Genomic DNA, 12884 nt, shown 5'->3' with positions numbered 1-12884 from the left:
CGATGATCAGTACTTCAGATATCCTATCCGCTAGGCTTGCGTGTAGGTGTTACACCCCCTCCACCCTCCCCCACCACCACCATCTCAGGGGACAATAGCTCCTCTGCAGCCTGCCCTTTACAACTGGCATTGTGTATTTGTCTATCTTGGGCAGATGGGGCCAGGATGTCTGCCTTTCATACCTGCCATGTTCCTTTCCGGCTTCAACTCCAGTTCGGACATCGAGCTCCAGCAGCAGTGGGGGGGGGGGGGAAGCGGGGTCCAGTCAGCCACTTTAGTCCAGTCTCCTAACATGAAGCAACGCATATCTAGAAGTGCGGGGGTACTGGGACCAGTGAACACTTAAGTAGGCCTCAAATGACAGTTCTCCATGTGGTCCCTTCAGGGGAGGGGGGATGAATATCCCCTCCTAGGAGCTGAGGGTATCCACTGGGTGAGTGCATGACCATGCCCAAATAATGATGCTGGATGAACTCAAGGAGGTCTTCTTAGGGTCAGGCAGGCCGTTCAGAAGAAGTGATGCATATCCTTACTGTGCTCGGTCTTTTAACTTGGTATTCAGGGCCAATAACTGCCGTTACGGTGCTCAGGCTATGTCTATAAAGCTTAATTACAGTACTTAGTGCTCATTCGGATTTCAATTTCAATGTTTTATTCTTTATTATGACATATTTTATAGTATTTTGTATTATTACATATTTCATGGCACTTTGTATATTCAATGTTGTCATTTTTTCTTTTTTGTATGGTTTATTTGAAATATTTCTGAATACATTTTGATGATAATAATGGTAATGTCAATATGTAAAAACAAACGTATGCTACAAATCTCCTCCTCCCCATCATACCCTGCTTCGGTAATGTGGTCTGTTCCACAAGTCCTTGCTGAAAACAGATGTCAAAATATATACAAAAGGATTTTTACCTTACAAGCCGAAAGAACCAATTTCTTGTTACTACTTAGTGCAACGTCCGTCACCCAGTCTTCATGGCCCTGCAATAAAAGTAACCGTGGTTAGAGTACAGAAATCAGACCCTGCTACCGGTAACGATTCTGAGCAACGGGGCTCCATCTTCGAACACGCAAATCACAGCAGTTTATTTATTATTATTTTTTTATTTACATGTTTATTAAATTTATATACAGAACATAGTCAAATAAAACATACATCAAAAGTCACAATAAAAAGGAAACAAGCCAAAAACTAAGTACATCACATTTAGAGTACCCAACGTATTTCAAAGATATGTTACTTTCAGGAAACAATCAAGCATTATGAACAAATTCTCATGAAGGAGCACATAAAAACGTATCTTACAGTTCAAAAAATCTTCCCCAAATTTGTTCAAATAAGTTAATTTTCTTGTCTCTGAAGAATAATTTTCTCCATTCTCGACACTTGTTTTAGACCAGTCAACCATTCTAACACATCTGGTATTTCCTCACTTTTCCACTTCCTCAGAATTCTTTTTTTTGCAGAGTTGGCCGCCCTGAAAAACCAGCATCATCGTGGGAAAAAGAGATCTTCCACCAAGTCTTCCTCCCCCAGAATTATACCTGCATAATCATAGTCTTCGTTCAGTTTCTAGCAATCAAAATCTGTAAAGGTTGCAAGAAAGCTATTTGCAATACAGTTAGATCATGTTGGACAGCCGTCAAAGGGTGGGTTCATCACAAATATTATTCATTAACTTATGCGAAGCGAGAGTGATTACAAAGGAAACATCATAAGAATTACAGACAGAAAGAGTTCAACAGGAGTCCAATCCCACATCGCAGTGACATAATGGACGAACATTCTGACATAACCCCATGTTTTCCTAGGTTGAGACAGGGAAACCCCTCATAGAAATAGGGACAGTTACGTTTTGTTTGGTAACACTAAAAGTTTGTAGCCGCTAACATGACTCCTTCTCACCAGTCTCCTTCTTCTACACCCTATTATGCATCTGCTCTAAAATATGCATTCAAAATTAAATTAAAATACAATTGAGGGTCCAGAATGCTCAATAGACAAGGGCCTTATATGCTGATGGATTTTCCTTCATTTGTGGCTGTTTGTTAAACTGAAGTGTGCATAGAATGTTAATATAGATTCTCTCCTCCGCCAGGGGCCAGAATAGTGTTTTCAGGTTGAGTTTGTAGAGTACACCTTGCATGGGTTTGAGAAGAATCTGGTACACTGATTTTACATTTTTCAGAACGTTCTATATTTCGTTATCATGGGGTCTTACAAGAAAATGTTGCAGTAGTCTAAATGGAAAAGCATGTAGACTCATGTTGGTTTAGCTGTGGTTTGACGGCAAGAGCAGAAGGAAATCACTTAGCCTCATGAGTATGAACTTAGTGTTTGGGGTCAAATAGAACACAGAATGTTTTCAATTTCATGATTGTTACTGGAGCTAGTGCTAGTATTTGAGGAATTCAAATTGTACTGCCTTAGTGTAACCCAATAGCAAGCTCTCCCCCGTGGACTTATTCAAAAATACATTAAGCATTCTGAGAGGTTGTCCCACTCTGCAGATTTGATCTTCAACCAAACAAGAAACTGCTGTTATATGTACTCACCCGGAAGTGGGCATGGTGTCTCTGATCAAAAAGGAAGGGTTAGCTCTATTTTATTGCTATTTCAGAAACCCCAGACATCTCTCTAGGTGGCCAATTAGGCTCCGGCCTTGTATGACAGATAGCTTGAGCACAATCAGTACTGTAGTTTTGGATTATTATAAAAAAGGAAAGATCTTCTGTGACCTCAGTCAAAGCAGTATCTATCACTCAAGTCTGCCCTAAAGCTGAACTCTGGTTATGGAGCAGTTTATGAGTATCCAAAAAGATTTGCACGTCATCTCTAAATCTTCCCTTCCAAAATTGTGTGAGAATGTGGCAAACTGAAAATGGATTTGCAGTTGGACAATTGTTTAGGCTCAGCTATCAGTTTCTTCAGTAGGGCCTGGGGTTACAATTGATTACTTAAGGGGATTTGGCGCTATACATTGATGGAGTGAGACAATGAGGTGATTCGTCAAGTGTGTTGCTTGGATGCTGGTACAACTTCAGATCAGTGATACTGGGCCTGTTTCAAATTTGAGGCAATACTTAATTTCCTCGATGCTTTGAAGACTTGTGTAAGACTCATCGGGTATGATATCACTGTCATTTTGATAACTGAAGGGCTTATATATTGGAAAGAGTTTCCTTTTAGGGCTGCTCAGAATGGCATCTAAGATTATTTTTTTTTCTCAAAGAAGATGAGGAGATCTCTACTATGTTGGGGGATACGGAACATCATTTCTTGAGTGTTTCATGTTTCATGCCCTTGTGATAATCTTGAAGGCGCTATATAATTTGATTAGCCATCTATCTGATGCGTCGGTCATATGCTTTTTTGATCCTGCACACCCTCTGACATCCCGTCATGTTAATTTAATACGTTTGTTTTTTCTCTCGGGCGTTGGTGTCTTTCTAACAGGAACATTATTGAGTGGTCAGCAGCTGTACCAACTGTCACAACTGCCAAGCCACAGTATTCTGGGACTGCAGGTGCAGCACCAATAATAGAAAGTAAAGAGGGGTCTTTAGAGCTCAGTTTACATTTGGCAGTTCCAACCCCTTATTGCTTCCCTAGCCCATCAGTGGCTTTCTAATTGCTGCTGAGGTGCCAGAGGAACAAGTGATGGGAAATCCTCTTTCCCCCCTCGCAGTGCAAGCAGCACAAAACAGGCACAGTTTGGATGGGAAGAGGGAAAGCCTGGAAGAAAAATACCTGGGCAATTGGGGCAGTTAACAAGAGGCCAGCCTGTCAGCAGAGCCTCTTCACATGTAAGTGTGGGCGGGTACAGGGGGCACAAGGGTGGAATTACATGGCACTCCACAATATAGCAGTAACTGGACATGTGAGGCTGTCTGTTGCATATGGTTACTATACAATGCATACAAGACATTAACTGCAGTGGCTGTCACTAGCAAGGCCTTTGAGGCTGCATTTGACTACTGAAGGTCGAATCAGCCTTTTGTGAGGCTGTATCTTACACATGTATTTGCATTTTTACATTTCTGTTTTAAATAGCATGAACCTAATTCACAAGCAATAGAGCGCTGTACAAGAGTTCAAGGAACAGAAGGACAGTTTACAGTGGGTCCGGAGCGGGTTCACAGACTTAAGTAATTCATGCCTAGGAATTCCCTGAAGTACAGGATGTACAATTCTTTCCTGAACTGCAGGAGAGGTCCTGATTGCCATTGTGATGGTGTTCCAGTATACCGAGATACAGCAGAGGAGGAATGTTTCCTGGTCTTTTCCCTGTGGGATAGTTTAGATCCCAGTCTAGAATGGTCTGGTTCACCACCCAAGGTGTTCAATTTGTCTACAAGTTAGGTGGGCATCAGAGTAGTGGTTTGGCTAGTAGCTAGTACAGGCATTTCTACAAAGCATCCTGACATGGACAAGGATCCCAACGAAGTTCTGCAGGATAAGAGTAATGTGGGCACATTTTTTAGAATGGGTAGTGGTCGGGCTGCGGTGTGATGGACTATTTTGAGGGAAGTCAGGTGTACCACAGGAAGCTTTGGTAGGAGGGTGTTACCCCCATCAATTTGTGGCATCACAAGAGCAGGTATAACGTTCTGAAAGTCCTGGGGAGGGAGCAAAAGCGTAATCTTGGGGAGCATCATGCTCTAGCTATGGTTTGGATCCGTCCAGCCATCTTTGGATGGTTTCTTGATTGGAGGGGTGACAGAGTAGCACAAATTCTATTTTGGTCAAGTTGAGTTTTAGGTCTGCCACCCATCTTTGAATAGCAGTAAAGCATTTCTGGAGGAGGGTGAGGTTGTGGGAGCAGTTTACTTTAAGGTACAGCTGGGTGTAATCCAGATAGTGGTGTAGCGAGATGTCTGGGTCATCAAAGAGTGAACCCCCTTATTCCATGTATAGAATAAAGTTCAGGGGGAGAGGACTGAGCCCTGCAGCATTCCAGAGGAAACCAGATGGCAGTCAGATCTGAGGATACCCATCTGGACAGAGTAGTATCTGTCCAAGAGGTAGAAGGAGAACCAGTTGTGAACACTTTATGCAAAGCCCATTCTTTGCGTGAGGAGGCTGATCAGAGTCTGCCAGTTCAATGTATAGAAGGCATCAGATAAGTGCAGGAGGCAAGAACTTCCTTTGTCCATGATATGGAGAGCATCATGTGTGACCTGCATGGTGGCTGTGTCGGTGCTGCATTTAGGAAGGAACCCTGATTGGTAATCCTGGGGCAATGCTGACTGGTTGATTTGCTCATGAAGTTGATTTGCCAATCCCTCATGAATGATAGCACTAATGAAGGAGAGGCTGGTGATTACTCTGTAGTTGGCAAGGTTTTCTTCCTGTAGTGTGGATTTCCTAAGGAGTGGGCAGATCAGCCCTGTATTTAAGCAGCTTGGGAAAATGCCCTGGTTGAGTGAGGCATTAACAATCAGAAGTAGTGAGATGAAAAAGTTACTTACCCTTGGTAACATTCTTTCGATTGGATGTTCCTCCCACGTATTCCTTATCTTTGATATTCGATATCCAGCTTCAGCTGCTTTGGAAAAGAATGTCAGCAGAGGGCGCTGTACGTTGATGCAGTTGACTCGATGTCCCTTGAGGGCCTTCGTCTCGAGGGTGATGTCATCAAAGATATATATAGCATGTGCAGTGCTCATTGGCTTCAGTTCTGTTTTTTCTTTTAGGAGAACTACACGCATAACCACGGGATTGTCCGTGCTAAGCTTAGAAGGAGTGAAAGATGCAATAGGATGGGAAATTCTACTGTGGGGTAGGCTGGTAGGGCGATGAGGAATGCGTGGGAGGAACAACCAGTCGAAAGAACGTTACCACAGGTAAGTAGTTTGTTCTTCGAATGGATTGTGTCCTCCCACATATTCCTCATCTTTAATAGACTCCCAAAGTAGTGTTTGTTTTGGTGGAGGGAGTGAGCATTTTTTCACTGGTTTCCATGAACCGAATGAAGGACAGCTTTCCCCAAGTTTCCATCATGACTGAGGGAAGAATCAAGGCAGTAATGCTTCGTGAACATGTGTAAATTAGACCACATAGCTGCCTCACAAATGTTTTTGATAGGAACACCTCTTTGCAGAGCCGAAGAGGTAGCCATGCCCCAGGTGGAATGGGCCCTCAAGCGTTCTGGGGGATCTTTGCCCAACAGCCTGTAACATTCTGAAATTGCCAGAATGATCCATCTGGTTAAGGTCTGCTTTGTCAGAGCCTGACCTAGTTTGTGACCTGTATAGCCTATAAAAAGCTGATCATCTGTAAGAAGTTTGGATAATCTAGAGATGTAGAAGCTTAGAGTTCTATGTGGATTTATTTGGTATAACATCTCTTCCTCCGTGCCAGGATGAGGTGGAGGGTAGAAAGTGGGCAATACAATTTTCTGTCCTACATGAAAATCTGAAATGATCTTAGGCAAAAATGAAGGCGCACCCATCAGGACGACCTTATCCTTGTGGACAATTGTAAAGGGTGGATTAGATGAAACGGGCTGAAATTAGTGCTACCAACAAAATAGTTTTAAACATTAGCAACCTTAGTGGACATGAATGTAGAGGTTCAAATGGTGCACACATAAGATATTTTAACACCAGATTAAGGTCCCAAACTGGAACCTGGAAATGAGATAGGGGAACACATTGGTGAGTCCCTTCAGAAATTGTGTTACCAGTGGGATCATAAAATATAAAGATTCCTCAGACGAGGGCTTAAAGATGGATAGCGCTGCCAAATAGCCTTTATTTGTTCCAACCTGGAGCCCTAGATTGGCTAGATATAGTAGAAAAGATTACACCTCTGGTGTTTTGCATAGTAAAGGGTCTATATTCTTGTCCTTGCACCAGCTGCAGAATTTGTTCCAACGGCAACGGTACAAGGACTTCGTTGCTTGCCGAAAGCAGAATCTCCATTACGTCATCCGGGAGATCCCAATCCTTGTATCTCAGCCTCTCAGGAACCATGCATGAAGGCTGAGAGTCTTGACCTCTGGATGGAGAACCCGATCCTCCTCTAGCGAGAGAAGGTCCTCTTTTTGTGAAATACGTATTGGAGGGCAGATGGACATGTCCAGAAGGTCCGGGTACCACGTCCTCCTGACCCAATCTGGGGAAAGCAGGATCCTGACTTTCCTGAACCTTCTCAACCTCCTGATCACGTAAGGAATGACAGTGACTGGAGGAAATGCGTACAGGAATGGAAACTCCCAGTCCACCATGAACATGTCTCCTAGAGCTCCTCTTGGAGGAAATTCCCTGCAGCAGTACAGTTCACACTTCCAGTTGAAACTGGTCACAAACAGATCAACCTGAGGGGTTCCCCAAAGGGTGAAGTTCTCTGGAAGGACTTCCTCAGCTAGTTCCCACTCATGTGGGAGACTGGGCTCTGCCTGCTCAAAGCGTCCGCCGGTGTGATCTCCTCTCCGGCCAGGTGAACTGCCGATAGGGTGATTCCTTCTTGAATTGTGCAGTACCAGAGATACATTGCCTCTCTGCACAGTGGTAGTGAGCCTTGCCTCCTCTCTTGTTGAGGTAGTACATGGCTCCTGTGTTGTCCGTCATTATCAGGACATTCTTTCCCCGTACAGATGGCAGAAAAGCCTTCAGCGCAGGTCTGTTTGCCCTCAGCTCCAAAAGATTGATGTGTAGTTTGGACTCCAATGGAGACCAGCGACCACTGATTTTTGGCGTGAGCTCCCCACCCTGTGAGTGAGGCATCCGTCACTACAGTTATCTCCAGCCATGGCTGCCACAAAGGTTCTCCGTTCAGAATGCTGTCCTCGCAGGCCCACCACAGGAGATCCTGTGCAACCTTGCTTGGAAACTGAAGTAGGTCTGACATCTTGCCCGAGAATTGAGATCATTGAGTTCTGAGAGCCCATTGAAGGGATCTCATCCTCAGGCGAGCCTCTGGCACCAGAAAAATGCAGGATGCCATTAGGCTGAGCAACCTCAAAAAGTTAAAGGCCGGAAGACGCTGGGCACTCTGAAACTTGGAGACCATGTGTAGAATGTCTTGAGCCCTCAACTCGTGTGGCAAGCTCTTTCCCAAGGATGTATCCAGTATGGCCCAATGAATTGGAGTTTTTGAGATAGTGTCATATGGGACTTCTTGTAATTGAGGGAGAAGCCCAGTCTAAGTGTGGCAGGTGACGTTGAGATGATCCAGTGCTTATTTGGGAGAACAAGCCATGATCAGCCAATCGTCCAGGTAGGGGTAGACATGAATCCCCCTTCTCCTGAGACTTGCTGCCACCACTGCCATCAGCTTGGTGAAAACCCTTGGGCGGAGGTCAGCCCGAAAGGCAGAACTTGAAACTGATAATGAGAACCAACAGCGAACCTCAGGTACCTTCGGTGCTTGAGATGGATTGGCACATGAAAATAAGCATCTTGAAGGTTCAATGACACCATCCAATCCTGGAGTTGGAGGGCCTGAAGGATCTGAGAAAGTGTGACCATCTTGAACTTGTCCTTCCTGAGGAACTTGTTCAAGTATCTCAAGTCCAAGATGGGTCTCAGTCCCCCGTCCTTCTTGGATATTAGGAAATATGGAGAGTCCCATCCTTTGTTCCTCTCCGCTACAGGCACTGGTTCTATAGCGCCTTTCTCTAGCAGGGTCAACATTTCCTGCACAAGGAGCCAATCTGGAACCCTCAAAGGATGGCTCCCCAGTGGTTGGTTCTGAGGTCTCTGAATGAAGGGAAGGTAGTAACCTTGGGCTATGGTTTCCAATGACCAAGCATCTGAAGTAATGTCTCGCCATTCTTTCAGATGCTGAGACAGTCTGCCTCCCACTGGTGTTTTGTGACTGAAACCTCAGTGAGGTTTTGAGGCGGCTGAAGCTGTGGCTGTTGATAAGGAGGCCCCTGCTTGAGCGGGCTTTGCACCTCTCCCTCGTCCATCCCGAGGGAATCTTCTTTGGCCTCTTCGACCAGCCATTCCTCTCGCTCTTCCAACAGAGGAGTAGTAGCGAAAAGATCTACCACTTTAAGGCTGTCCACTGCAGCGAAGGACTGAGGCTGCCTAGTAGCGACACCTACAAATTTGGCTGCTGCCTTCGAGGTGTGCAACATCTCAAAGTTTTCGTCAGCCTTGCTGCCAAAAAAGGTGAGACCCGTCAAAAGGCATGTTAAGGAGTCTGGATTGCACATCCGGTGCAAATTCAGACTTCCTCAACCACGCAAATCTGCACATTACGGTGCTTGTTGCCATGGCTCTGCTGATGCAGTCAGCAGAATGCAGACCCGACTGAAGAGACTCACATGGCTTCTTTGCCATCTCTAACAATAGCTAAGAACCTGTCTCTTTCCTCCCCCTCGGGAATGTGCTCAGCCGCCATGGAAATACAGGCCCATAGAGTGAATGAAAACTTTGCTAAGGCACATGTGGAGTTGGCTGATTTAAGAGACATGCTCCATGCAGAAAACACTTTTCTTGCCCATGCATCTACTCTCTTGTCATCCCTATCTGGAGGGATGGTTGGGTAAGCTCCCTGTTTTGAGGTTGCCATAGCTGCCTGCACCACCAGACTTTCTGGGGTGGGGTGTTTTGACAAATTGTTGGGGTCACTACTAGATGGGCTGAATTTTCTTGACAAGTTTTTGGCTATTGCCGGACTTGGCTCCTGCGGCTCCCAATTGGCAAACACCCTTTTTTGAAGTGCAACAATGGAAAGGTAAAATGGGATCCATTTGCGGACCCTTATCAAGGATGCCCGTTAGATCCTCCTTCTCGAAGGGGAGGGTAGGTTGACTCCATCCCAAGTAATCTACAACCTTAGACATTAACTGTCTATATGATGCATCTGCATGTTCACCTAATTCAAGTTTACCAAATTCTAGCACTGGTGAAGTGTCCACTCCATTGGCTGTTTGCAACTTGTCATAAAGATCTTTTAGCCTTGACTCCTCTGATATAAAACTATCAAGGACATCTGGTGTCCATATTGTAGCCCAAATGGCACATCGTTATCCGATGGCTCATTTTCCTCATGAATCGAGGTTAGTGATTTCAAATAATCCTTTCTTGTTAAAGGAATATAAGTCTTATCTGGTATGGGCATCAAAAGCTTAAAAAATGTTGAACTTGACGTTCAAGGAGTCGTCTGTATTTTTACTGAAGTCGTTTTCGGCTTCGACTGCACCGAAGGCGTTGATGGTGTGGAAGTTGCCATTGGTGGCGATGGCGCAGCTTGTGCCAATAGCATAGCCGGCGTCAATGGTGCCGCTAGCGTCAAAGGCGCAGCTGGCATTCATGGCACCGCTGGCGTCGAGGGCGCAGCTGCGTCGATGGCCTCGCTGGTGTCGACGACCTTGATCTCGACTTATTCTTCAACCAACAGAGCAAAGGATCCTTCGATGATTTCTCATCGCGTTGAGGCCTCGACAGCTCTCGATGTGGATCTGGCCTTTGTCCCGGGCTCGAGGGTGCGCAGGATTTGGCTCAAGTCCTTTCCTTACCGGCTTTAGAAGGCACGGTAGGAGCCTAGCTTGTTGAGGATTTTTGTTTCTCAAATATTTTTAGCTTTTCTAACCTAAATGCTTCTTATTTGGCAGGAGTGGAGGGCTTTGTGGGACAGGATCCAGCTCTCTCAGGAGAGGAGTCCGACGAAGAAGTCAAAGTAGGCGACCTTTGGTGCCTCTTCTTCGACTTCCTCAATGACAATGAGGAGTGGTGTGAGCCACTCCTCCACCTGGACCTTTTCACCTTCTTCCTTCGAGGAGAATCGCCTCTCGCATCGTCCGAAGAAGGTTTCTTCCACGGATTAGTCGATGGGGATTTCTTGGGCTTTCTACCAACCGTCGATTTTTTACCTTTTGCTCCTTCAAAGCTTTTCCAGTCATTTACTGACATTTCGAGCAGGCCGAGGTCTTGTGTTCCACACCGAGACAACACAAGCATACTCGATCTGGGTTGATTATCTACATCTCGGAACCGTAGTCCTGACACTTCTTAAACCCAGTCTTCTGGGTACTAGGTGCCGAAGATGAAGAAATGTTCACAAATGAACAATAGAAGTGTGCTGTAGTTCTCGAAGTGTAAGCTTACTCGGAAAAACGGAACTCAAGCCAACGGGAGCTGCGGGAGCTAAATATACCTTTGATGACATCACCCTTGAGAGGGAGGCCCTCAAGGGACATTGAGTCCACTGCAGCGACGCACAGCACCCTCTGCCAAAAAAAAATAATTCAGGAGCACCTGAAGCTGGATATCAAATATCAAAGATGAGGAATACGTGGGAGGACACAATCCATTCGAAGAGGGCTTTACCCCATATGTATTTTAGAGTGGAATGAGGTCGGATGTCATTTGTTTAGGTGGTTGGCTTTAATGAGACAACTGACTATACCATGCTGTATGACTGCATGGCATGACTGTACTTTGGAGTTGAGGCAAAAACTGGAATTAGATAAGATCACTGGGCCATAAAATGGCAGCACTTGGACATGCAAGGCCTTACACATGATACATATATTACGCATATGAGGTATTAACTAGCATTAGATGGAATTTTCTAATGCTTGAGCCTGCAATTGGAATATGATGGCATAACCTGCTCAAATTGTACCTTGCATACCAATCTACCAAGCATGTGAGGCATTTATTGATATCACATGGTTTTGCTGAAGCATTTGAGGCTGCTGTGGCACAGAATGGCAGCACCTGGACATTTGGGACTGGACCTTGTATACAATGACTCTACCAGGTAAAGGTATCACAACTCTTCATCTCGGACATCTAAGATGGGAGCAAGCTTCGACCATCAAACAATAATAAGGCCATCCTAGTGGTGTCTTGGTCAAATAAAAGGGCCTATACTAAGAAAAAACTATTGCCAATCCTTACGCTAAATACAAAAGAAGTGTGGGATAATGTTCTTAAGAAAGAAGGAAGTGTTCACAAATAATAAGTCAGGATGCGGTAGTTGGGGTCTTCCTTCCTCATGTTTAAAGCACGGGATAAGGTAGGATTCTGGAGCACAGCACAAGCTCGAGCTTTCCCAGCACAGTTCCATTCCCAGCAATCAGGGCCTTCGGTGGTTAAATCTCATCTCTACAAAAATTCTCTTGCCTCTGAGGATCTGATGGGTTTCAAACTAATAAACAAATGTTCCTATTTGTACGCACGTTGGGTGATGCCGTTGGGTGATACCCTTTCACCCCTGGATTCCCGTCTTCCGGCGCAGATCCACAAAAAGATCTTAATGATATCAGGACGTTCGGTAGTTAAGTTTTCTTGCTTCTGAGGGCCTTACAGGTTCAAAGTACCAAAACAAAAGTTCAACAAAAAGTTCTAGACTTCTTCTCTGGTTGTATGGGTCCCCCTCTTCCGGGCTCAGACCCCTCTTCTGGTATCAGCTTCCCTTTTTCGGGTTCACTCTGACATATATTCAAAGACATTCTTTGTTGCACTTTTCTCTGTTGCATTCACGTGTCGGTGGGTGTTGGCTTCTCACCCTTGGATCCCCCTCTTCTGGGCTCAGATCCTACTCGACTGTTCGCCTCCCTCAGTCGGGTTCACTATGGCTTTCAATGCAATTTTGTCTGTGGCATCCCATGAAACATTGGGCCTCATTACGAGTCCGGCGGTAACCGTGGTGGTAAAACCGCCTGGTTACCGCCGGACTCGTATTACCATTCCACCTCCGTGACTCCCGGAATTACCAGGGCATTACAGCCCCGGTGTCCCGGGAGTCACGGAGGCGGAATGGTGTTAATCCCCATTCCCATTGAGTCCCATAGGACTCAATGGGAATGGGGAAGTGGAAACACCGGCACCATCTCGTGATGGTGCTGGTGTTTCCACGTCTGCCTGCAGGCGGGAGGTGTTCAACCCGCCAGGTCAGAGTGGCGGC

At 45.4% G+C, this 12884-nt stretch overlaps 1 protein-coding gene across 2 annotated transcripts in view; it reads right to left on the bottom strand.

Moving 5' to 3' along the window:
- The window catches only part of WDR88 (WD repeat domain 88), a 441299-nt gene that overhangs the window by 63248 nt on the left and 365167 nt on the right, over window positions 1-12884 (bottom strand). For both annotated transcript variants that reach the window (XM_069634103.1, XM_069634110.1), the window contains exon 9: window positions 926-994. In XM_069634103.1, coding sequence (XP_069490204.1) covers window positions 926-994 — 69 coding nt within the window. The remainder of the gene's footprint in view (window positions 1-925; window positions 995-12884) is intronic.

This window comes from Ambystoma mexicanum, chromosome 1q (assembly GCF_040938575.1).
Source record: "Ambystoma mexicanum isolate Mex_15411 chromosome 1q, UKY_AmexF1_1, whole genome shotgun sequence".
Classification (NCBI taxonomy): Eukaryota; Metazoa; Chordata; class Amphibia; order Caudata; family Ambystomatidae; genus Ambystoma; species Ambystoma mexicanum.
This window is presented reverse-complemented; position numbering and strand designations above follow the sequence as displayed.